Genomic DNA, 27,763 nt, shown 5'->3' with positions numbered 1-27,763 from the left:
GTTAAGGCAACAAACACTTCAAAGATCAAACATGGACAATGTTAATAAATAAAATGCTTTATTGTACAAACTCAGGGCCCTTCCCACATGAAAACCAAAAACAGACGAAACCTCCAAAAAACACTCAAACACATTACTCGCTCCCACAACCTGGAGAGGATTAACAAAACAGTGCAACTAAAATGGCCGTCATCCTCGGCCTTCGTAAAAAACAAACATCACATCCTCGGCCTTCAAAAAACAAACATCCAATTCTCGGCCTTCAAAAAACAAGCGTCCAATTCTCGGCCTCAAAAAAACAAACATCCAATTCTCGGCCTCAAAAAACAAACACAACTGGCCACACATTCAACTTTTTGGCCCGCTAGGGCGATGCCTTGGCCATCTTTGTGTGGCCCCTGCCCGCCCTGCTGCTGCTCCTCAAAGTATGGCCATTGGCTGCTGCAAGGCTGGGGGCAGGCTCCAGAGGGGCACATGTCGTGACGGCAGATGCCCTTGGGGGTCGGCCTAGTCGAGGTCTGGCCGTCGAGCGGGCGGCTGTTGAATGCTGCAGCTGTGGCTGGCCAGCATCAGTCGCTGCAGCAGCTCCTGGCAGTTCCACTGGGGGAGTGGCAGTAGCGGCTGGAGGAATGGGGGCAAGCTGGCGGATGGCAGGCGCTCGCTGGTCGCCTGAGACACTGGCACTCGCCCGGGCCAGCACTGCAGCATGCGCACCAATCTGCCGAGGGACAGACCGCTGTGCTGCTGCAGCGCGCTGGGTGCCCTGGCGATGCCTGGCTGACACAGCGAGTGTGGCAGCAGTGAGTGCCTGTGTTGACCTGCTCAGTGACCTCATCAGAGCACCCAGTGACTGCACGGCACCACTGATCAGCTGCCCACTCGCTGCCTGAGCTGCCCCGAATGCCACCCGACTTGCTGCCTGCTCTACCCCGAATTCCGCCAAACTGATGGCCTGTGAGGCCCCGACGTCGGTCACACTCCGAGAGAGGGACTCGATGGCCTCAGGCAACCGTGCCACTACCCCCATGAGCTCCGTGTGCCGGCGCTCCGAGTCCGCGGACAAGTCCTCGAGGCGTTCCATCTCCTTGGCGAAGACCATCTCCGGACTGGAGGCCGGACTCTCCCTCTGGGGAGAAGGCCGCCGAGCTGGCCGACCCTTCCTGCGTTGCTGGACGCCGCTGGGCCCAGCAATTGGACTCCCCTCCGACCCTTCCCCCCTCTGGGGAGAAGGCCGCCGAGCTGGCCGACCCTTCCTGCGTTGCTGGACGCCGCTGGGCCCAGCAATTGGAATCCCCTCCGACCCTTCCCCCCTCTGGGGAAAAGGCCGCTGAGCTTCCACCCCCCTCCCGCGTTTCTGCAGGCCGCAGGTCCCATGAGCTCCCCTCCCCTCCGACACTTCCGCCACGCTCCCCTCCAGGGAAGACGTGTCCCCTACATTCGCATGGGTTGCCGCGACTGAGGGTTCCCCTGATGGGCCGCCTTCCTCTTGCTCCTCCTCCTCCTCCTCCTTCTGAGGGGCTGTCACTGGCAAGTTCAGGGACCTCCTCCTCACCATCTGAAAGCAGGAAGGCACAAGAGTAGCTTTAGGGTGAGGAGAGGGCGTCAGCGAGGGATGCATGTGTGGTGGAATTCAGCGCATTGGTCGGACAGTGGCAAAGGATGTAGATCTGATGCGCAAGTGGGACGAGAGAGGTCCAAAAGGTGATGTCCTTACCATTGGTGCCCAGAACAGGGTCGGCATCTCCACATGCAACGGGGCCTATCGCCCGGCCACCCATGATGCGCTCCACGCGATGTTGCAGCTCGGTGAGCGGCTGGATCTGGGGTCGGCCTCCCCCGGTCGCAGTCCGGCTCTTCTTATTATTGGCCAGCTTGGCCTGCAAGAGAAAGGACGGCCTCTAAGTACAGTGTGTAGCCCTGATCTTGTGTGCACTGCCTCCCATGGTGGAATAGCCTGGCCAGTGTGTCGCCCTGATCTTGTGTGCACTGCCTCCCATGGTGGAATAGCCTGGCCAGTGTGTTAAGTGCAGAATGTGCAATTGATGTTCATGCCTGTCCCATAGCTGCTGGATGAGGGCTGGCCATTAGGGCTTTCAGGTCCCTTTGCCCATAATGTGAGGTGCACATGCAAGGATGAGGAGGACACTGGAAAGGGTACTCACCCTGACAATCCGAGTGAGGTCATTAAACTTTTTGCGGCATTGGACACCGGTCCTGGGGACCTCGCTGTTGGCTGACACCTTGCTGGCGACATGCCTTCAGGCTCTCCGGTAGACGCGGACCGGCGCCTTCCTGCCATTGTCCGGGTACAAAATATGGCGCCTCTTCTCCACACCACCAACCAGCACACTCAGATCAAGCTCTGAGAAGCGCTGCGCTCGTTCATGGGCCTTCTGCATGGCTTCAGGCGCTATTTGGGTCCAGCAGCAGTGTTCAGGCCTAGCTGGAGGGCTCCACTATCCAGGGCGTGGCAGCTGACCAAGTCGACCCTTCCCCCTTAAGAGCTGGCCGGCGCCAGGGTGTCTGCTGTCAATCACGAGATGGCCGCACCTGCGCTGCACCCGGCCTCGGCGCTATCGCTGAGCACCTCCGGCTTAGCGCCCAAAGAGAGGCGTCCAGCGCCAGTTTTAGCGCTCGAGCAAACTCTTAGGGCGAAGCTAATGAATATCGGAGAAGTGGCCTCGATTTTGCGCCGGGCGCAAACTTTAGCGGCCGCCCGACTTTACCACCCCAAAAGTGGCTACAATGAATTTCTAGGCCCTATTGTCTTAATATTTTTATTGTTATGAAGCAAGGTATCCTGAGGAGATGATTGTAGAAATAATCACTGATGGATATAGCTTGTTCCACCATTGGCGGCCGTGCCTTCAGCTGCCTGGGCCCCGAGCTCTGGAATTCCCTCCCTAAACCTCTCCGCCTCTCTCTCATCCTTTAAGACTCTCCTTAAAACCGACCTTTTTGACTTTTTGGTCACCTGTCCTAATATCTCCTTATGTGGCTCGGTGTCAAAGTTTGTCTGATAATCGCTCCTGTGAAGCGCCTTGGGATGTTTTACTACGTTAAAGGCGCCATATAAATGCAAGTTGTTGCTGTAGGGTTTTCCCCAAGTGCGGACGGGACGGAAATCCTCAGTCCGACTCTAACCCTCCTCCTAGTGGCAGGTTGTGCAATAGCGAGTAGCACCAGTTATAAACACTGTCCATAATAACACCAATGCTCCCTGGAAGCTGCGCTGTTTTCTGCGCGGCCAACGGTCTCTAAATTGTCAGACTGCTTGTCCGATCTCCAGTTCTGGATGAGCAGAAATTTTCTCCAATTAAATATTGGGAAGACCGAAGCCATTGTTTTCGGTCCCCGCCACAAACTCCGTTCCCTCGCCACTGACTCCATCCTTCTCCCTAACATCTGTCTGAGGCTGAACCACACTGTTCACAACCTTGGTGACATATTTGACCCTGAAATGAGCTTCCGACCACAAATCCGCAGCATAACAAAGACCGCCTACTTCCACCTCCGTAACATCGCCCGTCTCCGCCCTTGTCTCAGCTCATCCGCTGCTGAAACCCTCATCCATGCCTTTGTTACCTCGAGACTGGACTATTCCAACGCACTCCTGGCTGGCCTCCCACATTCCACCCTACGTAAACTTGAGGTCATCCAAAACTCGGCTGCCCGTGTCCTAACTCGCACCAAGTCCCGTTCACCCATCACCCCTGTGCTCGCTGACCTACATTGGCTCCCGGTTAAGCAACCCCTCAATTTCAAAATTCTCATCCTTGTTTTCAAATCCCTCCATGGCCTCGCCCCTCCCTATCTCTGTAACCTCCTTCAGCCCCACAATCTCCCCGAGATATCTGCGCTCCTCTAATTCTGCCCTCTTGAACATCCCTGATTATAATCGCTCCACCATTGGCGGCCGTGCCTTCAGCTGCCTGGGCCCCAAGCTCTGGAATTCCCTCCCTAAACCTCTCCGCCTCTCTACCTCTCTTTCCTCCTTTAAGACACTCCTTAAAACCTACCTCTTTGACCAATCGGCCCTAATATCTCTTTATGTGGCTCGGTGTCAAATTTTGTCTGATAATCGCTCCTGTGAAGCACCTTGGGACGTTTTACTACGTTAAAGGCGCCGTATAAATACAAGTTGTTGTAGTTTCTTTTGATGCGCGGTCCCTGTGAATTTCGGTGCGTGCGCGGTGTTTACGGTGGAGAAGCCGGTGAGCGGCTGGCGCGGGACCGTGCAGATTACTGCGGGGCCACGCACCTTAGCGGGAACGTGTAATGGCACCTTTGCAAAGATTTTCCAAAGGATTTCACCTGCTGAATAAGAGAAATGGGAAACCAAGCGATATTTTCATGCGATGGAGGATGTTACCGAGTTTGACTATGCAAAGGAGCTAAAACTTGAGCAGGAGAGAGACGGTGATTAATCAAATGTTAATTCAGCTCCCTCACTCTAGCGGAACTCATTTGTCTCTCCGTGCATGTAATCTCCATCCAAAGCAGATTCTAACAGCACGCCAGTATTTTAAACCTGCTGGAATCCACTTCACACAGAAATTGCAACTTGGAGGCTGGCCATTCGGCTCAACCAGTCTGTGCCAGTGTTGGTTGCCACGCGGGCAATGGTACTGACATTTCTCCAGTAATTTTCAAAGTGAATTAGCAGAGTGGATAGGAACTATTGCGGTTTGCATACATCAACACAGATGAGGCAAGAACCTTTAATAGGGCAAGTTTGTTCTTTTTAAGCAACACTGTAGCCAGTTCATTAACATCCACAGGAAAACACTTGGTGAAGTTTTAATTCATTGAAACTATATAATTAGATCTCGTCATCATATCTTTCAAAGTATCATACAGGCATACTATATATCACATTACTTGCATCTGATTGGCTTAAATATCCTGTTGGTATAAAAGCAACAAATCACTGTTTACTGAATGATGCGAATTACTTGAAATATTAGGAACAGGAGGAGGCCATTCAGCCCTTTAAGCCTGTTCTGCCATTCAATTAGATCATAGCTGATCTGTACATTAACTCCATCCACCCACCTTGGTTCCCTAGCCCCTAATACCCTCGCCCAACAAACATTTATCAATTTCAGTTTTGAAATTTTCAATTGACCCCCAGCCTCAACAGCTTTTTAGGGGAGAGAGTTCCAGATTCCCACCACCCTTTGTGTGAAGAAGTGCTTCCTGACATCACCCCTGAACGGCCTGGCTCTAATTTTAAGGTTCTGCCCCCTTGTTCAGTACTCCCCTATGACGGGTGTGGAATCTACCAATGAACAAGCAGGAAAAATGGGGATTGCAATCATCGTTCTCGCTAAGCCACACAATGGTCAGGAGGTCCCACGCAGGCTGCTCACCGGCTCCTACAGGGAAGAAACCGCGCAGGCGTGAATATTTGAATGGGTCGTGCACCCAGTTAAAGGGACTGCGCACACAAAAAAAATTAGAGGGTACATTGATTGCAATACCCCAAGATAAACATTTATCATCCCAGAAATGTTCTCTGTTTTGTGGGTGAATACCTGTCAGTGACTGGCTGCACTGCAGGTGAATCTGCCGGGTTTTTTCCTGAGTTACTTTAGGCAGCAGCGGACGGCCAGCCATTAGAAACCCAATCCCTCTACACCTCCATCCCCCACCAGGACGGCCTGAGGGCGTTCCGCTTCTTCCTTGAACAGAGGCCCAACCAGTCCCCATCCACCACCACCCTCCTCCGCCTGGCTGAACTTGTTCTCACATTGAACAACTTCTCCTCTGACTCCACTCACTTCCTCCAAATTAAAGGTGTTGCTATGGGAACCTGCATGGGTCCTAGCTATGCCTGCCTGTTCATGGGATATGTGGAACATTCTTTGTTCCAGTCCTACTCGGGTCCCCTCCCTCACCTCTTTTTCCGGTACATTGATGACTGTATCGGTGCCGTTTCCTGCTCTCGCCCTGAACTAGATAAGTTCATTCACTTTACTTCCAATTTCCACCCTTCCCTCACCTTCACATGGTCCATCTCCGACTCTTCCCTTCCCTTCCCTTCCTTGACTTCGCTGTCTCCATTTCTGGTGATCAGCTTTCGACAAACATCCACTACAAGCCCACAGCTACCTGGACTACACTTCTTCCCACCCCGCTTCCTGTAAGGACTCTGTTCCATTCTCCCAGTTTCTCCGTCTCTGCCGCGTCTGTTCTGACGATGCCACCTTCCATGCCAGTGCTTCCGACATGTCTTCCTTTTTCCTCAACCGAGGATTCCCCTCTACTGTGGTTGACACGGCCCTTGACCGTGTCTGTTCCATTTCCCGCACTTCTGCTCTCACCCCTTCCCCTCCCTCCCTGAACCACGATAGGGTTCCCCTTGTCCTCAGCCGTCACCCCACCAGCCTCCACATTCAACGGATCACCTCCAACGTGATCCCACCACCAAACGCATCTTCCCCTCACCTCCCCTTTCAGCATTCCGAAGGGACTGCTCCCTCCGCAACACCCTGGTCCACTCCTCAATCACCCCTAACAGCCCTTCTCCTTCACCTGGCACCTTCCCGTGCAAACGCAGGAGATGCAACACATGCCCTTTTACCTCCTCCCTTCCCACTGTCCAAGGCCCCTGATGTGCCTCAATGAATCCGAGACTCGACGTTAACGGAGCAAAGCAAGGCTTTTATTAACTCAGAAAGTAATACACATTGGAGAAGTGTCTCTCATCCAGAGATCTGCTGTACTGCTGTGAGACACGCTGGGGCTTGCTTAAGTAGGGGCCAGGTATGGGCGGAGCCCTACACACAATACAATACAATACAGGTAAGGAAATGAAACTGAAACTAAACTAAACACAGTGCCTGATGAATGGCATATTTCATCACAGCCCCAAACACCCCTTCCAGGTGAAACAGCGATTTACTTGTTCTTCTTGCAATCTAGTATACTGTATTCGCTGTTCACGATGTGGTCTCCTCTACATTGGGGAGACCAAACGCAGATTGGGTGACCGCTTTGCGGAACACCTCTGTTCAGTCCGTAAGGGTGACCCCCGAGCTTCCGGTCGCCTGTCACTTTAATTCTCAGCTTCACTCTCACTCTGATCTCTCTGTCCTCGGCCTATTACACTGTTCCAATGAAGCTCAGCGTAAGCTCGAGGAACAGCACCTCATCTTTCGATTAGGCACTTTACAGCCTTCTGGACTCAACATCGAGTTCAACAATTTCAGACCATAATCCCTGCCCCCATTTTTCATGCTGTATGATTTTGCCATTCCCATTTGCAACATTTTATCTTTCCTGCCTCTTACCTAAGCACAGTATGTTCCTTCAATTCCTTCCTCCCCCCCTGTCTCTGAACCTGCTTAATATCTGTTACATCTCCAGCTTTTTCCAGTTCTGATGAAGGGTCCCAGACCTGAAACGTTAACTCTGTTTCTCTCTCCGCTGATGCTGCCTGGCCTGCTGAGTATTTCCAGCATTTTCTGTTATTTCAGATTTCCAGCATCCGCAGTATTTTGCTTTTGTATTAGAAACCCTGCAGCACGCGGCATCTGTCACTGCTTGAGGAGCCGTTCGGGGCCGAGAGCTTCTTGTGTGAAATGAACTTGTGCAGATCTACAGAGCTGAACGGTCAACTCATTGCTGTAAATATGCTGAGAAACCGCGAGAATGGTCAGAGCTGGGACATGGTGTTGCTGTATGACTGAGGTTAAAGTTAAGCTCATCTTCCAATTAGGCACTTTGCAGCCTTCCGGACTCAATATCGAGTTCAACAATTTCAGATCATAACCTCGGCCCCCATTACATTTTTACTTATATTATTTTCCACCCCTTTGTTTTGGGTTTTCCCTCCCCCCTGCCTTTCCTTTTTTCTCTCTCCCACACGGCAGCTGTCTCTTATCCTGCCAGTACACTTCACACCTAATCTGAGCTGTCTTTGTCTCCTCTGTCCTATTACCATCTCGTCTGGTTTTGAATACCTCTTAATGTCTCTTCGCTTCTTTTGTTCTATCGCAGCCCTGCCTTCGATCTATTTTATTTCCTTTCCAGTTTTGAAAAAAGGTTAGACCCGAAACGTCGACTTTTAATTTCTCTCCACGGATGTTGCCTGACCTGCTGAGTTTTTCCAGCATTTTCTGTTGTTATTTTGGATTTCCAGCATCTGCAGTATTTTGCTATCGTTAAAGTTAAGCTTCATTGTTTGGTCTGTGTTAAGAGAGCTTTACTCTGTATCTCTGCGCTCCTCCAATTCTGGCCTCTTGCGCATCACCGATTTTAATCGCTCCACCATTGGCGGCCGTGCCTTCAGCTGCCTGGGCCCCGAGCTCTGGAATTCCCTCCCTAAACCTCTCCGCCTCTCTCTCCTACTTTAAGACGCTCCTTAAAACCTGCCTCTTTGACCAAGCTTTTGGTCACCTGTCCTAATATCTCCTTACGTGGCTCGATGTTAAATTCTGTCTGATAATCGCTCCTGTGAAGCGCCCTGGGACGTTTTACTACGTTAAAGGCGCTATATAAATACAAGTTGTTGTTGTAGCCCGGCTTTGAAATTGGTTAGTGATTGGCCTTTCGGTCCCTGAAATGTCTTCCTGCTTGTCTCGGAGCCTGTACGATGATGGTCAGATAACCGGGGTTTGCAAACCGTACGAGCTGCCATTGTCAAGTGTTGCAACTGTCTCACTACACAGCTGGTCAAAGAAAAAACCCATTAAGCACGTTGTGAGCGGGTTGTAAAGTGTGAAACTGACCACCATCCATTTCACACATCACCTGACCAGCTGCTTGATCATTGAGCACTTTGGTGATGTAGTAAAGATGCTCCAGTATTTTCTAATTGTGCATTTTGTGCGCGTAAAAGAGGGAGAAGATGGGCAATGAGTTTTTCCCACTTTGGGTGCCAGTGAGAGCATTGAGCCCTGCTAGTTAGTCAGGTACAAAAACGTGCTCTAACCAACCTCACAGCAGCACCCTCTGCTCTCGCTGTGCCAGGGCTACTTTTCCCAAACCCAGCTATATTTATGCCCTTGGTAAGTGAGACTACTGATTTAGTGAAATTTGAGCAGTTGCAGCTATCTTCCGAGTCCATTAGGAACTGGGGTGTTACCTCCCAATCTCCTGCATAAGGACCCTTATTATAAGAAAAGACTTGCATTTATATAGCACATTGGACGACCTCAGGACCTCCCAAAGCACGTTACAGCCAATGAAGTACTTTTTGAAGTGTGGTCACTGTTGTAATGTGGGAAACGCGGCAGTCAATTTGTGCACAGCAAGCTCCCACAAACAGCAATGTGATAATGATCAGATAATCTGCTTTAGTGATGTTAGTTGAGGGATAAATATTGGCCCCGGGACACCAAGAAAAATCCCCTGCACTTCTTCAAAATAGTGCCATGGATCTTTTACACCCATCTGACGGGGCCTCGGTTTAACGTCTCGTGGAAAGATGGCCCCTCCGACAGTGCAGTGCTCCCTCAGTACTGCCCCTCCGACAGTGCAGCGCTCCCTCAGTACTGCCCCTCCGACAGTGCAGTGCTCCCTCAGTACTGCCCCTCCGACAGTGCAGCGCTCCCTCAGTACTGCCCCTCCGACAGTGCAGTGCTCCCTCAGTACTGCCCCTCCGACAGTGCAGCGCTCCCTCAGTACTGCCCCTCCAACAGTGCAGCGCTCGCTCAGTACAGCCCCTCCGACAGTGCGGCGCTCCCTCAGTACTGCCCCTCCGACAGTGCAGCGTTCCCTCAGTACTGCCCCTCCAACAGTACGGCGCTCCCTCAGTACTGCCCCTCCGACAGTGCAGCGCTCCCTCAGTACTGCCCCTCTGACAGTGTGGTGTTCTCTCAGTACTGCCCCTCCGACTGTGCGGCGCTCCCTCAGTACTGCACTGGAAGTGTCGACCTGGATTACTTGCTCAATTCTCTGGAGTGGAAGATTTTCAACGCGCCAGTTTGTGGTCTAGATTCAAAAACAGATCTCTGATGTGAAAGGAGAATTTGCCGCCCAAAGACCTTAATGGGCAGAAAATTATGCAGACAGCACATCAGTTGTGGGGAATTCCCGAGACCCGCGCTCCCTCATGCAATGCTCTGCAGCAAAAGTGCTAAGTCGTAAAATTTACCCTTGCATAATAATTTAAGAAGAATTATTTCCCTGTAAGTTAAAGTGCAAATGGTGATCAGAAAAGAAGGAGCTATTGTCAGATGAAATTTAGTGTTTTTCTTATTTTAAAAAACTGCAATGTTGGATAGTTAAACAAGATTAATAATTACATGGTATTCAAGATGTGTCCAGTGCAATTCAGGAACAAGTGCTCATCATCCTCGCCGCATAAAATCTTCATCTCATGGCCTGAAAAAGAGATGTCTCCTCTCTTGAGTTAACAGGATTAAGGAAACCTGATATAAAAGGAAACTTGATGGTTGTTGATATGCCCGGGTAGCCGGTCAAGAGAGCACAGGTTCAGGGTCGTGAAGAACCAATTTGAGATGAGATTTTGGGAAATATTTTCTTTACACAGAGGGTGATCAATCGCTGGAATGGAATACTAGGAAAAGCTTTTGAGGGGATTTATTTATGGAGCAAATGGGAAGGAGTTAGGTTAGTGTTCCAGAAGGATGAGATGGGAAGGAGTTAGGTTGGCTTGAAACATGTAAGATTCTGAGGGGGATTGACAGGGTAGATGTTGAGAGGCTGTTTCCCCCTGGCTGGGGAGTCTAGAACCAGGGGTCACAGTTTCAGGATAAGGGGTCGGCCATTTAGGACTGAGATGAGGAGGAATTTCTTCACTCAGAGGGTGGTGAATCTTTGGAATTCTCTACCCCAGAGGGCTGTGGAGGATCAGTCATTGAGTATATTCAAGACAGCGATCGATAGATTTTTGGACTCTAGGGGAATCAAGGGATATGGGGATAGTGCGGGAAAGTGGAGTTGAGGTCGAAGACCAGCCACGATCTTATTGAATGGCGGAGCAGGCTCGAGGGGGCGAATGGCCGACTCCCGCTCCTAATTCTTATGTTCTTTATGTTCCGGAATGATGAGATGGGAAGGAGTTAGGTTGGTGTTCCAGAAAGATGAGATAAAATGGGCCTCATCTTGTGCTGTGATGTTTTTATTTATCAGTAATGTAGTTCTCTCATTCTGTTTAGATATGTAACTACGTTGGCCAAGCGAAGATTGTTGTTCAGTTGGTGACCTATGGCAAAGAGCCTGTACATCTCCACGCCCACAGCCTAGTTGGCAAACAGTGTGAAAAAGGAATATGTTTAGTCCAACTGGGGCCAAAGGAAATGACTTCAACGTAAGTTGGCACCTCGCCCTCAGAATGGGTTTTTTCAATAATCCGACTTTAAGGATATTTTCTTTGAACGAGCTCTCCAATTAGTCCTACTCTCCTGCTCTTTCCCCACAGCCCTGCAAATTTTTCCTTTTCAAGTATTTATCCAATTCTCCTTTGAAAGTTATTATTGAATCTGCTTCCACCGCCCTTTCAGGCAGCGCATTCCAGATCACAACAACTTGCTGCGTAAAAAAAAATTCTCCTCATCTCCCCTCTGGTTCTTTTGACAATTACCATAAACCTGTGTCCTCTGGTTACCGACCCTCCTGCCAGTGGAAACAGTTTCTCCTTATTTACTCTATCAAAATCCCTCATAATTTTGAACACCTCTATTAAATCTCCTCTTAACCTTCTCTGCTCTAAGGAGAACAATCCCAGCTTCTCCAGTCTCTCCACATAACTGAAGTCCCTCATTCCTGGAACCATTCTAGTGAATCTCCTCAGCGCCCTCTCTAAGGCCTCGACGTCCTTCCTAAAGTGCGGTGCCCAGAATTGGACACAATCCTCCAGCTGAGGCCCAACCAGTGATTTATGAAGCTTGAGCATAACTTCCTGGCTTTCGTATTCTTTGCCTCTGTTTATAAAGCCAAGGATCCCATGTGCTTTTTTAACAGCCTTATCAACTTGTCCTGCCCCCTTCAAAGACTCGTGTACGTAACCCCCAGGTCTCTTTGTTCTTGCACCCCCTTTAAAATTATCCCATTTAGTTTATATTGTCTCCAGCTATAGTTAGAATATTGGGGCTAATTCTCCTCTGCCCAGTGTCCCCAATGCACTTACTTCCTGTATGCAAATCCGAGGAAGCTTAGCAGTGTTCTGCGCCAGTGGGCTGTGACTTATTGCCTGGGTAAACTCCACTGTGTGCGTAGTTGGGGGTTCCCTGTGACTTTCCTCTACTAAATTGCACATTAGCTCTCCGGACTTGGGTACGGGAGATTTATACCAGTGTAAGTGTGAATGCTACACAAGACGAACAGAAACTGTACAGAAATCACAGAATGGTTAGAGCACAGAAGAAGGCCATTCAGCCCGTCGAGCCCGTGCTGGCTCTCTGCAAGAGCACTTCAGCTAATCCCACTCCCCCACCCTTTCCCCGTAGCCCTGCAATTTTTTTTTCTTCAGGTACTTATCCAATTCCCTTTTGAAAGCCACAATTGAATCTGCCTCCACCACCCTTTCAGGCAGTGTATTCTAGATCATAACCACTCGCTGTGTAAAAAAGTTTCTCCTCATGTCGCCTTTGGTTCTTCTGCCAATCACCTTAAATCTGTGTCCTCTGGTTCTCGACCCTTCCGCCAATGGGAACAGTTTCTCTCTATCTACTCTGTCCAGACCCCTCATGATTTTGAACACCTCCATCAAATCTCCTCTCAACCTTCTCTGCTCTAACAGGCGTAGATTCTCTGAGGAACTTGAACTGAGGACTCTTAAAATGATGATGGGTTTTGAGCACCTGGTTGACTAAACAAAAGATTGTTGTGCGGAAGCGCCATTGCTCATCAATTAATGGTGTTTATTCCTCCTCCAGATTTCCAAACCTTGGTATCCTCCATGTGACCAAGAAGAACGTTGCCAACACACTTGAACAGAGAATGACTCAGGCTTATGTGATGGGTTATAATAATGGAGTTGTGATACACCCAGAGTTAAATCATCGACTCAGCGAGGGTTATGGCCAAAGGGAGCTCACAGGTCAGTTTCAAGCAGTACATCCTTGCAATTAACGTGTGTGGTATCTCCCATTAACTTTATCTTTGGATAAAGGTTCTCTTGAAGTCAGTCGGAAGAGGGTCTAACAAGGCCATTGGCTCCTAAGTGATATGACCTATTTGAAAATTGAAAATATATTCCAAGAATTTTAAAATAATTGGCAAACAAACCAGAGGGGAGACGAGGAGAATTTTTTTTATGCAGCGAGTTGTTGTGATCTAGAATGTGCTGCCTGAAAGGGCGGTGGAAGCAGATTCAATAGTAACTCATTGGATATATACTTGAAAAGGAAATATTTACAGGGCTGTGGGGAGAGAGCAGGGGGGAGTGGGACTAATCGGAGAGCTCGTTCAAAGAGCCGGCACAGGCACGGTGGGCCGAATGGCCTCCTCCTGTGCTGTGTGATTGTGAGTTATGTTTTTGAAAATAAGTATCTGTGGGTCTTTTCTGACTATAATACATAAATATGACGGCATGTTGAGTAATTTTACAAATTAGTGTTCCTGACAGAGTTCCTCCTGAAGTTGGAAAATTATCCTGGTGATGGTTTTTTTTAAACATAATGCAAGAGAGAGAAAAACCTGTACCTTGACTCATTGCTCCACCATTAGATATACATTGGCTCCCGGTCCAGCGTTGGGGGAACGGTAACATAGTGGTGATGTTACTGGACTGGTAACCCAGAGGCCAGTGACCCAGAGACTTGAGTTCAAATCCCACCACAGCAGCTGGGGAATTTAAATTCAGTTAATTAAGTATTTAAATTAAAGTAATTAAATTCACTGATGTCCTTTAGGGAAGGAAATCTGCCGTCCTTACCTGGTCTGGCCTATATGTGACTCCAGACCCACAGCAATGTGGTTGACTCTAACTTGCCCTCTCGAGGGTAATTAGGGATGGGTAATAAATGCTGCCCTGACGGCGACATCTGTATCCTGTGAATGAATATTTAAAAAATTAAAGTTCTCATCCTTATTTTCAAATCGCACTCTGTCCCTGTAGCCTCCTCCAGCCCCACAACCCTCCGAGATCTCTGCGCTTCTCCAATTCTGCCCTCTTGAGCATTCCCCAATTTCCATCGCTCCACCATTGGCGGCCGTGCCTTCAGCTGCCGAGGCCCTAAGCTCTGGAATTCCTTCCCTAAACCTCTCCGCCTCGTTACCCCTTTTCTCATTTAAGAAGTTCCTTAAAACCTACTGCATTAAAGGCGCTATACAAATGCAAGTTGTTGTTTTAGGTCCCTGAAGGTGGCAGGACATAGTGAGAGAGTGGTTAACAAAGCATATGGGATCTTGGGCTTCGTAAATAGAGGTATTGAGTACAAAAGTAGAGAAGTTATGCTGAACCTTTATAAAGCGCTGGTTAGGCCACAAATGGAGTATTGGGTCCAGTTCTGGTCACCACACTTTAGGAAGGATGTGAAGGCCCTTGAGAGGGTGCAGAGGAGATTTACCAGAATGGTTCCGGGGATGGGGGATCTTAGCTACAAGGACAGGTTGGAGAAGCTGGATTTGTTTTAATTAGAGCAAAGGAGGTTGAGGGGTGATTTGATAGAGGTGTACAAGATTATGACGGGTTTGGATAGGCTAGACGGGAAAGGCTGTTCCCACTAGTTGATGGTACAAGGACTAGGGGACACAGATTTAAGGTTTTGGGCAAGAGATACAGGGGAATGTGAGGAAAAACTTTAATACGCAGCGAGTGGTGAGGACCTGGAACTCGCTGCCGACGGAAGTGGTGGAAGCGGAGACACTCGATGTTTTCAAGGGGAGACTGGATCGGCACTTGAGGGAAATAAACTTGCAGGGCTACGGGGATAGAGCAGGGAATGGGACTGACTGGATTGCTCTACAGAGAGCCGGCACGGACTGGATGGGCCGAATGGCCTCCTGTGCCGTTATGGCTCTAGTGTGCTTTGTGTCTCTCACACGAGAATGGTACTGACACAGGATTGTGATACTTGCTCGCAGAGCGTGAAAAGGAATTCATCCACCAGGCGTCGATACAACAGGCGAAAGAAATGGACCTGAGTGTCGTTCGTCTCATGTTTACAGCCCTCCTTCCCGACAGCAGCTGTCGCTTTACACGGAAACTGGAACCTGTCATTTCCGATCCAATCTACGACAGCAGTGAGTTGGAACTCTGTAAATCTACGTGCCGCCGTGAATCAGAATGCCGTAACGTTTTATTTACCTGCTCCGTTCATTCTGCAGAGGGTTTGGTTTTTGTTTGAAATATTGGCCCAGAATTTGCTGTCGGTGGCGGGCGAGGAAATCTCGCGATCTCCGTGGCGAGAAGATTGCCGTTGCGATTTCAGTACGGTATAATGGGGAGTTCCCTCGCGCAATCTGCTGTGACGTCAGCGAGCTGTCTTAAGCAGCCAATCGCCATTGCAGAATTCTCACAGACAGGGAACCAGGAAATGAGAAGCTGCTTTTATCCTGAGTTTTTAAAAACGATGGAGAGCGCGAGACAAAGACCGGGGCTCTCACATGGGGATAAGGTAGAACCTGAAATATCGTCAACAAACTTATTTTAGAAAAGTTTCTTAAAAATTCTCTCCACCAAAAATGACACTCCACAAAATTTAAATGAGTTTTTCGGGGGCGTATCGTTTGTTCAGCAGTCAGTCCGCTGTTAAAACCCCAGTTACACCTAATCCAACAAGGCCGAACTTTTAATGGGGTATTTAACAGCGATATTACCGCGGGAAAGCCCACGTATTCGTCAGTTTCACTGATTGCCGGCTGGGTGGGGGTGGGGGGGGGGGGGTCACAGTGCAGCCAGTGTCGGAGCAGTGAATGACTGCCCACAACTTCAGGATTTGCGCGTTTAGATGCGCTCACGCTACATCCCAAAGTTACGGTCAGTTTCAAATGGGGTAATAACGACCGCTGTTCCTTCTCCGTTATTACCCACCGCAAATTCCGGCCCAATAGCATTTTACAAGGGTTTAACTCGGGAGCTTCACTAGCATCACAGCTGCATGGAGCTTTCCTGTTGCTAAAGTGTGGCTCTTCAAAGATTTATTTAGCTGCACACATACTCCGTCCCCAATGACACAAATTTTATTATTTGTTCTCTGGATGCTGGAAAGGCCAGCCGGCATTTATTGCCCATCCCTAGTCGCCCTTGAGAAGGTGGTGGTGAGTCCTGCCCTTCAACCGCTGCAGTCCGTGTGGTGAAGGTACTCCCACAGTGCTGTTAGGGAGGGAGTTCCAGGATATTGACCCAGCGACGATGAAGGAAGGGTGGTGTATGTTCAAGTCAGGACTGTGTATGAAGTGATGGTGATAGAGTTTGCAGCGCTGAGAGATGTTACATTAGTAAGCTTGGCAAGTTGTAGCAGTGCAGCCTGTAAATCAATCTGGAGAGGTGTGAGGTAATGCATTTGGGGAGGGCTAACAAGACAAGGGAATACACAATAAATGGTCGGACACCGAGAAGTGCAGAAGATCAGAGGGACCTTGGAGTGCATGTCCACAGATCCCTGAAGGTAGCAGGACAGGTAGATGAGGTGGTTAAGAAGGCATACGGGATACTTGCATTTATTAGCCGAGGCATAGAATATAAGAGCAGGGAGGTTATGCTTGAACTGTATAAAACACGAGTTAGGCCACAGCTAGAATACTGCGTGCAGTTCTGGTCACATTACAGGAAGGATGTGATTGCACTGGTGGGGGTGCAGAGGAGATTTACGAGGATGTTGCCTGGGCTGGAGAATTTTAGCTATGAGGAAAGACTGGATAGGCTGGGGTGGTTTTCTTTGGAACAGAGGAGGCTGAGGGGAGACTTAATTGAGGTGTATAAAATTATGAAGGGCCTAGGTAGAGTGGATAGGAAGGATCTATTTCCCTTAGCAGAGGGGTCAATAACCAGGGGGCAGAGTTTTAAAGTAACTGGTCCGAGGTTGAGAGGGGAGTTGAGGAGAAATTTTTTCACCCAGAGGGTGGTGGGGGTCTGGAACTCACTGCCTGGCGGGAATGGGATGGAAGGCCGGTTTCACATCCCGCGCGATATTATTCTCCCTCGACTTCCATCGAGAGTAAAGTCAGGCAGGTGTAAAACTGGCGTCGCTCCTGATCGCGTCAGCTTCCCGTGGGAGGCTTCAGTTAAAATTTCTCCCTCGTGCATTTCTCAGTTGGCCAGCAGAGGCACAGATGACAATGTTGAGTAAGTTTACACCTTTTTTTGTAATGAAAAAGAATTTGTGTTAAATGTGCTTGATCGGAATCTGCTATTTTGAAGGAGGGGAAAGTGGAACAGACGGAAGCACCAAAACTGCAGCAAGTGCAGATCGAAGGCATCTTTGGGGAAATTGTCGACATTCTTCGAAAAATGGGGCTTTCCAATTCATGTCTACTTGCGGGTGGTGGGAGTGCGAAGGAGGTTCAGTAACTCGAACTGTAACATTAAATATTATCAAAGTTCGAGGACGTTCCATTCCCCCAATTTTGACTGTAGCGAATGGAAATTTATTGTCTTTTTTTTATATAAAAAAATAACAAACATCAGTTGAAATTTCAGTCGCCTTTCGTGGTTCAAATCATCGTTACTGAGTTTACAAAGACGGGTTAGGAAGAAGAACAATTATTTGTAAATCCACCCAGTGTTAAATGGGAGGGGCGAGAGGAGCAAGGGGCGAGAGGAGCAAGGTGTGAGCAACGAGTAGCAAGGGAGTGTGAAAGAGACAGAAAGAGGAAATGACGAGGGACAGTGAGGAGAGGGGGATTGTGAGAATAAAGGAATGAAACGGGTGAATGAGGAAGGGATGATGAGAGAGAAAGGATGACCATCCAGATCGGTTCCACAAAGTCCGTTACCAGTGGTGGCATCTATGAATAAAATTAGCCAAGCCGACAATAGCCATGTTTTGAGGCGCCGCACTGTCGGAGGGGCAGTACTGAGGGAGTGCCTCACTGTCGGAGGGGCAGTACTGTGGGAGCGCCGCACTGTCGGATGGGCAGTACTGTGGGAGCACCGCACTGTTGGAGGGGCAGTACTGAGGGGAGCGCTGCACTGTCGGAGGGGCAGTACTGAGGGAGCGCTGCACTGTCGGATGGGCAGTACTGAGGGAGCGCCGCACTGTCGGCGGGGCAGTACTGAGGGAGCGCTGCACTGTCGGAGGGGCAGTACTGAGGGAGCGCTGCACTGTCGGAGGGGCAGTACTGAGGGAGCGCTGCACTGTCGGAGGGGCAGTACTGAGGGAGCTTTGCACTGTCGGAGGGGCAGTACTGAGGGAGTGCAGTACTGAGGGAGCGCTGCACAGTCGGAGGGGCAGTACTGAGGGAGCGCCGCACTGTCGGAGGGGCGGTACTGAGGGAGCGCTGCACTGTCGGAGGGGCAGTACTGAGGGAGCGCTGCACTGTCGGACGGGCAGTACTGAGGGAGTGCAGTACTGAGGGAGCGCTGCACAGTCGGAGGGGCAGTACTGAGGGAGCGCTGCACTGTCGGAGGGGCAGTACTGAGGGAGCGCCGCACTGTCGGAGGGGCAGTACTGAGGGAGCGCCGCACTGTCGAAGGTGCTGTTTTTCGGATGAGACGTTAAACCGAGGCCCCGTCTGCTCTCTCAGGTGGATGTAAAAGATCACGTGGCACTATTTTGAAGAAGAGCAGGGGAGTTATCCCCAGTGTCCTGGGGCCAATATTTATCCCTCAACCAACATCAGTAAAACAGATTATCTGGTCATTATCACATTGCTATTTGTGGGAGCTTGCTGTGTGCAAATTGGCTGCCACGTCTCCTACATTACAACAGTGACGACACTTCAGAAGTATTTCACTGGCTGTAAAGCGCTTTGGTACATCCTGAGGTCGTGAAAGGCGCTGGAGAAATGCAAGTCTTTCTTTTCTTTTATATGTGTGTTAGTGTACAGCACAGAAAGAGTTAATCAGTGACCACTGTGATGACAAGAAATTTATTTAAGGAGCCAGCAACATCTGACTAGTCACAACAGTAACAAAAAGTGTAAATTAAATTGTGTGTTTTTCGTTCTCCCTTCCCACAAAGGGTTGCTGAATTTTTATTTTCAATGTTACAGAGGCACCAAATGCATCCAATTTGAGGATAGTCCGAATGGATAAGACCGCAGGATGTGTGGTTGGAGGCGATGAGGTTTACCTGCTTTGTGATAAAGTGCAGAAAGGTGAGTTTCTTCAGGAAGTACGACAGTTCTATCACTTGATATAAAATATCTACTATTAGCTCATGATGCTCTCTGTTTATTGAGCCTGCCCTGGACTCGGTTATAATGACACACGTGTGTGTGTGTGTATGTTGGAAGGATTGCACCCTGAATTCTCCACCAACTGAAGCTTTCATTAACTCCCATGATGAAATGGTGTTATTTTCCCAGTCAAGCTGTCTCCCTTTATGTAGAGTCGAAATGATTTAAAAAGAAAGGCATGAATAATGGAATCCTAATTTTAAGACTTCAGGATAAACTCGCCCACGCTTCCAGCGAGGAGCTGGACTCGACTATTCCATTTCTCTCCTGGCCCGGTTTCCCACCTTCCGCCCTCCGTAAACTTCAGCTCATCCAAAACTCGGCTGCCCCATGTCCTAACTCGCACCAAGTCCCGTTCACCCATCACCCCCTGTGCTCACTGCCCCGTGTCCTAACTCACACCCAGTCCCGTTCACCCATCACCCCCTGTGCTCACTGCCCCGTGTCCTAACTCACACCCAGTCCCGTTCACCCATCACCCCCTGTGCTCACTGCCCCCTGTCCTAACTCGCACCCAGTCCCGTTCACCCATCACCCCCTGTGCTCACTGCAGCGTGTCCTAACTCGCACCGAGTCCCGTTCACCCATCACCCCCTGTGCTCACTGCCCCGTGTCCTAACTCGCACCCAGTCCCGTCCACCCATCACCCCCTGTGCTCACTGCCCCGTGTCCTAACTCACACCCAGTCCCGTTCACCCATCACCCCCTGTGCTCACTGTAGCGTGTCCTAACTCACACCCAGTCCCGTTCGCCCATCACCCACTGTGCTCACTGCCCCGTGTCCTAACTCGCACCCAGTCCCGTTCGCCCATCACCCCGTGCTCACTGCCCCGTGTCCTAACTCGCACCGAGTCCCGTTCGCCCATCACCCCCTGTGCTCACTGCCCCGTGTCCTAACTCACACCCAGTCCCGTTCGCCCATCACCCCCTGTGCTCACTGCCCCGTGTCCTAACTCGCACCGAGTCCCGTTCGCCCATCACCCCCTGTGCTCACTGCCCCGTGTCCTAACTCACACCCAGTCCCATTCACCCATCACCCCCTGTGCTCACTGCCCCGTGTCCTAACTCGCACCGAGTCCCGTTTACCCATCACCCCCTGTGCTCACTGCCCCGTGTCCTAACTCACACCCAGTCCCGTTCACCCATCACCCCCTGTGCTCACTGCCCCGTGTCCTAACTCACACCCAGTCCCGTTCACCCATCACCCCCTGTGCTCACTGCCCCGTGTCCTAACTCGCACCCAGTCCCGTTCACCCATCACCCCCTGTGCTCACTGCAGCGTGTCCTAACTCGCACCGAGTCCCGTTCACCCGTCACCCCCTGTGCTCACTGCCCCGTGTCCTAACTCGCACCCAGTCCCGTCCACCCATCACCCCCTGTGCTCACTGCCCCGTGTCCTAACTCACACCCAGTCCCGTTCACCCATCACCCCCTGTGCTCACTGTAGCGTGTCCTAACTCACACCCAGTCCCGTTCGCCCATCACCCACTGTGCTCACTGCCCCGTGTCCTAACTCACACCCAGTCCCGTTCGCCCATCGCCCCCTGTGCTCACTGCCCCGTGTCCTAACTTGCACCCAGTCCCGTTCGCCCATCACCCCCTGTGCTCACTGCCCCGTGTCCTAACTCGCACCGAGTCCCGTTCGCCCATCACCCCCTGTGCTCACTGCCCCGTGTCCTAACTCACACCCAGTCCCGTTCGCCCATCACCCCCTGTGCTCACTGCCCCGTGTCCTAACTCGCACCGAGTCCCGTTCGCCCATCACCCCCTGTGCTCACTGCCCCGTGTCCTAACTCGCACCGAGTCCCGTTCGCCCATCACCCCCTGTGCTCACTGCCCCGTGTCCTAACTCGCACCGAGTCCCGTTCGCCCATCACCCCTGTATTCGCTGACCTGCATTAGCTCCCTCATCCTTGTTTTCAAATCCCTCCATGGCCTCGCCCCCCTCCCTATCTCTGTAACCTCCTCCAGCCTCACAACCCCCCGAGATCTCTGCGCTCCTCCAATTCTGGCCTCTTGTGTATCCCCGATTTCCATCGCTCCACCATTGGCGGCCGTGCCTTCAGCTGCCGAGGCCCCAAACTCCTGAATTCTCTCCCTAAACCTCTCTGCCTCTCCTCCTTTAAGATGCTCCTTAAAACCGACCTCTTTGACCAAGCTTTTGGCCACCTGACCTAATACCTCCTCATGTGGCTCCGTGTCAGATTTTGTCTGATAATCGCTCCTGTGAAGCACCTTGGGACGTTTTACTACGTTAAAGGCGCTATATAAATGCAAGTTGTTGTTAACAGGCGTGTGGGTTGGAGATTGGGTACTAACTCTCCGTCATACACTCCCTTGAAGCACAGCTCCGCACTAGATACTCGAGTGTGGTGAATTAACCTGCTATTGACAGGTTATTCGACAGAATGTACTGTCAGTGACGATGCCCGTGTTCGAATCGACAGACTGTTAAATCTCTCTGTGTGCTTCTGCATCTCACATCCTGTCTCTCTGACTGGTCACTATTGTTCCTGATTGGTTTGGAGTGAGAGATGAGAGCTTTTGAGGAAGTGACTCTGACACTAGTGGTCATTGTCAGGGTTTCCCCAGTGATACCATATGGGGAATTTGGCAAACTAAAATAACTTTTTACATATTGTTAAATGTTTAACTTATATTTTTATATACGAGCTTGTTAAAGTTGTACCTTTAACAGCAGTACAAATCTCTGGAAAATGTTTTTATTGATGAGGATTTTCTACATGATGTTTTAAGAATTAAAAATCATATTTAAATATATAGTGTCGATATATTTTTTTATAATCAAACAAGAGGGAAGCAAATAGAAACTGGAGCCATTACAGGTCTAATTGTGATTGGATCAAGAGTAGAGGCAGAGACACAAAAGGAAGCCAACACTTCGATCATAGCTACAATTATTGACATGACAATTGGCCATTTTTTTGAGACTGCACCAGTAACTTTAGTTTGCATCTCGTGTTCCTTTTCAGTGTGACGAGTTTTTCTCACCATTTTTAAGGTATTTTAATTCTCTGCTTTTTGAGATCTTCCAGGGTCATAACATTCTCCTAACTGAGGGTGTTTGTCTGACCTGCTCTCAACTGTGTTTAGACACAAAAGAGCAATTCCAACTAAACTTTATAGAATGATGGAAACTTACAGCACAGGAGGAGGCCATTCAGCCCGTCGAGCCCGTGCCGGCTCTTAGAAAGAGCTGTCGTGCTCAGTCCCACCCCCCCGCGTATTGTCCGTAACCCTGTGAGTTCCTCATCCTCCAGAACCGTCCAACTCCCTTTTAAAATTATTGATGGGATCAGCTTCCACCAGCTTTTCAGGTCGAGTGTTCCAGATCTTGACAACACTCTGAGTGCAAAAGAATCTCCTCATCGCCCCTCGAGATCTTTTGTCAATGATTTTAAATCTATGACCTCTGGGGGAGAGGGAAGTGTTTCTCTCTCTGCTCGATCAAAACCTCTCATCATCTCGAAAACCTCTGTTCGGTCACCTCTTCACCTTCTCTGCTCCAAGGAGAACAATCCAAACTTTTCCAACTTCTCCTTATAACTGAAGTCCCTCATCCCTGGTAACATCCTGGTAAACCTCCTCTGTATCCTTTCTAAGGCCTTTACATCTTTCCTGAAGTGTGGGGCCCAGAACTGTCCACAATACTCCAGCTGAGGCCTAACCAGTGATTTATAAAGTTCTAGCATGATCTCTTTGCTTTTATATTCTATTCCTCTAGTTATAAACCCAACTTGCCTGATAATTTACCTTCATTCCCTGTAGCCAAGCACCTGGTCTTTACTCTCCACTTCCATTTCATGTTTTACACATGCATTTGAACAAGGAACATTATTTATGTCTGGGCTCCTGAGGGCTGTATTCAGCTGCAGTGTAAAGTATAAAGGTAAGAGGTCGTGTTATGAACACAGAGTCCAGGCTCAAACTGAGCAGACTGAAGCAGGAGGAGTGAGACTCCATTCTCCCAGTCAGGCCCTGATATTGGACTTAGACAATAACTTCAGAACTGGGGTGAAGCAGTTTCAGGGAGGGGTAAATTTTGGATTAAATATTCTAAGAATTAGTCTAAAGCATTACTTTAAGACTAAATCTACACTAAAGCATGTTCTTTGTCTTTTGTGCTGTTCTGAATTTTAAAAAGGGGCTTGGTTTTTATATCCTATCCTTTGGATGTCCAAAAATGTTTTGCAACCACTGTTGTTACATTCAAAGGGCAGTCCGTCTTATTATGTCGACTGATTGTTAAAACCGGTGTACAAATTGTCCAATCAGCTATACTTGTAAATGGAAATACCTGCCATTCCGCGGCCTAGTTTTGATAACATATCTTTCCATCCTTTCGTTTTAAACTTTGGTGGTGGTAAGCCTGCTAGTTTTGTCTTTTCATTCTGCGGCTTGTGTCCCACCATCTGATGAGCATTCTCTCTTTTCGTCAGATGATATCCAGGTTCGATTCTACGAGGAGGATGAAAACGGAGGAATTTGGGAAGCATTCGGAGACTTTGGTCCGACAGACGTCCATCGGCAGGTTGGTGACGGAATAATCTCCCTGGTCTTTGCGTTGCTCTCGCTCTCTCTACGACTTTCTGGTATTAAGCCACTCTGGCTATATTTAGATTGACACTTCAATTGTGTCAAATTTGAGATATCCAGCGTCTGTGAACTGGCTCCCAGCTATTACACTCCCTAATCACTTAATCTGGATTTAGACCCATGCGAAACTTGGGCTATGATTCGGTTGCTGAGACAAGGACGTGGGTTTTAGCGGTGTGAATGCTTGCGAGCCGGCTCCGAGAGCCTATTGTAACTCTGTTTGACTTTTGATGAATTGAAAAGCTCTTCCACAACTCTCTTTTTAAGCATCAGACCATTTCTGGCCAGGTTAAGATTTGCTTTAATGTTGTCCGTAGTCTCTTGAGTAGGATGTGCAATTTAAGCTTGCTCGAAATGAAGGAAAAATATTATGGGTTGGGTCCTCTTCTTTGTTCAAACCATGGTTATAAAAAAATTTGGAGCAAATATTGACACTGCCGCCTGAACGATGACCCGAGTGTGCGAGACGTCGCTCAAGCCCGGCCCGAGTGCTGTGTCTGTGCCGTGTCGGGGCTGCATTGGTGCTGGGCGCTGTGTCTGTGCCGTGTCAGGGTTGCGTTGGTGCTGGGCGCGGCGTCTGTGCCGTGTCGGGGCTGCATTGGTGCTGGGCGCTGCGTCTGTGCCGTGTCGGGCTGCATTGGTGCTGGGCGCTGCGTCTGTGCCGTGTCTGGCTGTATTGGTGCTGGGCGCTGCGTCTGTGCCGTGTCGGGACTGCATTGGTGCTTGCCCGTGCTGGGTGCTGCGTTGGTGCTGTATTGAAGCGCTGAACATTGTTGAGTTCTGCACTTAGCCATGCAGAGAAATTCAAACTGCATCAAATTACACATTCCTCATTAACTAAACACAGCCTTTACTTTATTCTCACGCTGCACACACTGGGCTTCTCACCGTCTGGGTGGGCGTGTGTGCTGTGAGGAGGATGCCAATAAACTCCAGTATGATTTGGACAGGTTGGGTAATTGGGCAGATGCATGGCAGATGCAGTATAATGTGGATAAATGCGAGGTTATCCACTTTGGTGGCAAAAACAGGAAGGCAGATTATTATCTGAACGGCAATAGATTGGGAAAGGGGGAAGTGCAACGAGACCTGGGTGTCCTTGTGCACCAGTCGCTGAAGATAAGCATGCAGGTGCAGCAGGCGGTTAAGAAGGCAAATGGTATGTTGGCCTTCATAGCGAGAGGATTTGAGTACAGGAGCAAGGATGTCTTGCTGCAGTTGTACAGGGCCTTGGTGAGACCACACCTTGAGTATTGTGTGCAGTTTTGGTCACCTTATCTGAGGAAGGATGTTCTTGCCATGGAGGGAGTGCAGCGAAGATTCACCAGACTGATACCTGGGATGGCAGGAATGACGTATGAAGAGAGATTGGGTCGATTAGGCTTATATTCGCTAGAGTTTAGAAGAATGAGAGGGGATCTCATTGAAACTTATAAAATTCTAACAGGACTAGACAGACTAGATGCAGGAAGGATGTTCCCGATGGCGGGGGAGTCCAGAACCAGGGGTCACAGTCTAAAGATAAAGGGTAAGCCATTTAGGACACAGATGAGGAGGAATTTCTTCACCCAGAGAGTGGTGAACCTGTGGAATTCTCTGCCACAGAAGGCAGTTGAGGCCAATTCATTAAATATATTCAAGAAGGAGTTAGATATATTTCTTAAGGCTAAAGGGATCAAGGGGTATGGGGAGAACGCAGGGACAGGGTACTGAATTTGGATGATCAGCCATGATCTCATTAAATGGCGGAGCAGGCTCGAGGGGCTGATTGGCCTACTCCTGCTCCTATCTTCTATGTTTCTGTGTCTCTCCTAAGGGGGAGTAAGTGCCGAGGTTAAAGATAAACATCCCACCGGATTGTAATGGAAGAGCTCCAGAACTGGGCCCTGGTACAGTCACACTCAGTGTTGACAACATTGAATTACACATTCCAGACAAAGTGCCGGGTGATTATTGTCCTCTCAATTCCTGGCAGTACAAATATAAATCTTGTTAATTACACCGGGCAGTGTCACTAATCGCCAGCAAAACAAATTTGGGAACAACATTCTGTATCAAAGTAGTTTAGCGCTGTTCCAGAGTTGTAGAGGGGATGTTGCTGCTCACAGATTTTAGGGGGCCAAATACGATTGATTTGTGTCCCTCGTTAGCGCCCTGAAAGGGCGCAAATCAACTAGCACCTGGGTGTGGCGCCGCATAACGCCTCCCACGAAATTCAGCGGGAGGTTAGCGGCGGTGCTAACCATTAGCACCGCAGGGCGCTGCGCCGCCGGCAATGACATCATCACCGTGCGCAGCGCCGTGTTCGCGCCCCGGCTGTAATATTGGGTGGCGCCCCCCCGACTTACCGCCGGACGTTATGTCCACCGGGGTCAGGACGGCCGACCTACGGCCGGGGCAGCGCTAGTTAAAGGGGAGGTGGCGGGTGGCCTGCCAGCACCTGCCCCCGTGAAGCCCTCTCTTTCCCCCCCCCCCCCCCCCCCCCGTGGGGTGCTGGCTGCTCTCCCTGAGCCTGGCTCATTTGCCGGCACTCCCGATCCCTGGTGGCCCAGCTGGGCGCCGGGACGTGCTGTGCCAGGCCCCTCCCCTTTAATAGGGGGAGGAAGGCCTGCAGTACCGCAGCACGACGTGCCGCAGTATTGGCCCGCAGCGCCCCAAGAGGGATGCGGGCCGTTTCCAGTAGTGCCCCTCCTCCCCCTCGGGGCGCTACCTGGGACAATCAGCCGCGGAGGCGCTAACTTTTTTGTGGCGTTAAATTTAGCCCAAAGGGGGTGCTACCCAATTTCTACCCCTTAGTTCAGTGTTCCCGGAGCAGAGGTGGTGTTGGATTTGTTTTTCTACGTGTTTGCAGAAGGAAAAGTTATATTGTTTAACTTGGAAGTCCAGAAATGATTTTGTAGCTGTTTCTGATATTAGGGGAAATTCAGCAATCTGGACATGGAGTCTAGACAGGCAGGAGCACAGGCCAACAGGGCTACAACACAACATCATCGACTCTCCGCACTGCTAGCATTGAGCGAGCGATGTTCCATGCTGGGAGCACCGACTAAACCCAGTTGTCTCGCTTGCCTGATGCTCGTGAGAATCGGAGGCAACACTTGTTGGTAAATGTATAAACCGATAAAACTGAAATGGCTGCACTAATGTGTGTCATTCAAAAGTAACATGCGGTCAAGAGGAAAATTAAATGATTAGTTTGGTTATCACAATCTTTCAACAAAAGAAACAAAAGCCAGATACTGCGGATGCTGGAAATCGGAAATAAAAACAGAAAATGCTGGAGATACTCAGCAGGTCAGGCAGCATCTGTGGAGAAACAGAGTTAACGTTTCAGGTCGATGACCTTTCGTCAGAACTGAAAAAATCTGGAGATGTTGCAGGTTTTAAGCAAGTGCAGGTGCAGGGAAAGTTGGGAGGGGAGGAAAGAACAAAGGGAAGGGTGGAAGGGTGTGATCGGGTGGAAGGCAGGAGAGACTAAATGACAAAAGGGATGGTGGTGCGAGGCAAAGGGAGATGGTAATGGGACAAGAAAAGAAACAAAAGATGGGTCTATAGGAGCTGTAAAGGCAACAGCAGAACCATAACCAGCACCATCGTCCAAAAACTGAGAAGGGTGGTTATGATCTGAAATTGTTGAACTTAGTGTTGAGGGTGGTAGGCTGTAAAAGTGCCTCATCGAAAGATGAGGTGCAGTTCCTCGCGCTTGCGAAAAGAAATAAAATACTTGTGTCTGTCAAATCAAATGTTTATCGTGTTCCTAGTCCGAGTGAAGCAGGATGTTGCCGGTAATGAGACCTGATTGGGGCGGATTGGCTTGAGTGGGATGCTGGTCAGTCACAGCGCTGTGTGGGGGTACAGTAAATAGATCAATAATGGAATGCTGCCACTT

The 27,763-nt window shown here is 49.7% G+C and overlaps 1 protein-coding gene across 2 annotated transcripts in view; it reads left to right on the top strand.

The window, feature by feature from the left end:
- nfkb1 (nuclear factor of kappa light polypeptide gene enhancer in B-cells 1) overlaps positions 1–27,763 on the top strand; it is a 128,637-nt gene that overhangs the window by 72,494 nt on the left and 28,380 nt on the right. For both annotated transcript variants that reach the window (XM_086005773.1, XM_086005781.1), the window contains exons 6-10: positions 11,130–11,281; positions 12,849–13,012; positions 15,001–15,159; positions 19,072–19,176; positions 23,718–23,809. In XM_086005773.1, coding sequence (XP_085861899.1) covers positions 11,130–11,281; positions 12,849–13,012; positions 15,001–15,159; positions 19,072–19,176; positions 23,718–23,809 — 672 coding nt within the window. The remainder of the gene's footprint in view (positions 1–11,129; positions 11,282–12,848; positions 13,013–15,000; positions 15,160–19,071; positions 19,177–23,717; positions 23,810–27,763) is intronic.

Source organism: Somniosus microcephalus, chromosome 2 (genome assembly GCF_052327205.1).
Source record: "Somniosus microcephalus isolate GS21.2 chromosome 2, FLI_Smic_1.0, whole genome shotgun sequence".
Classification (NCBI taxonomy): Eukaryota; Metazoa; Chordata; class Chondrichthyes; order Squaliformes; family Somniosidae; genus Somniosus; species Somniosus microcephalus.
This window is presented reverse-complemented; position numbering and strand designations above follow the sequence as displayed.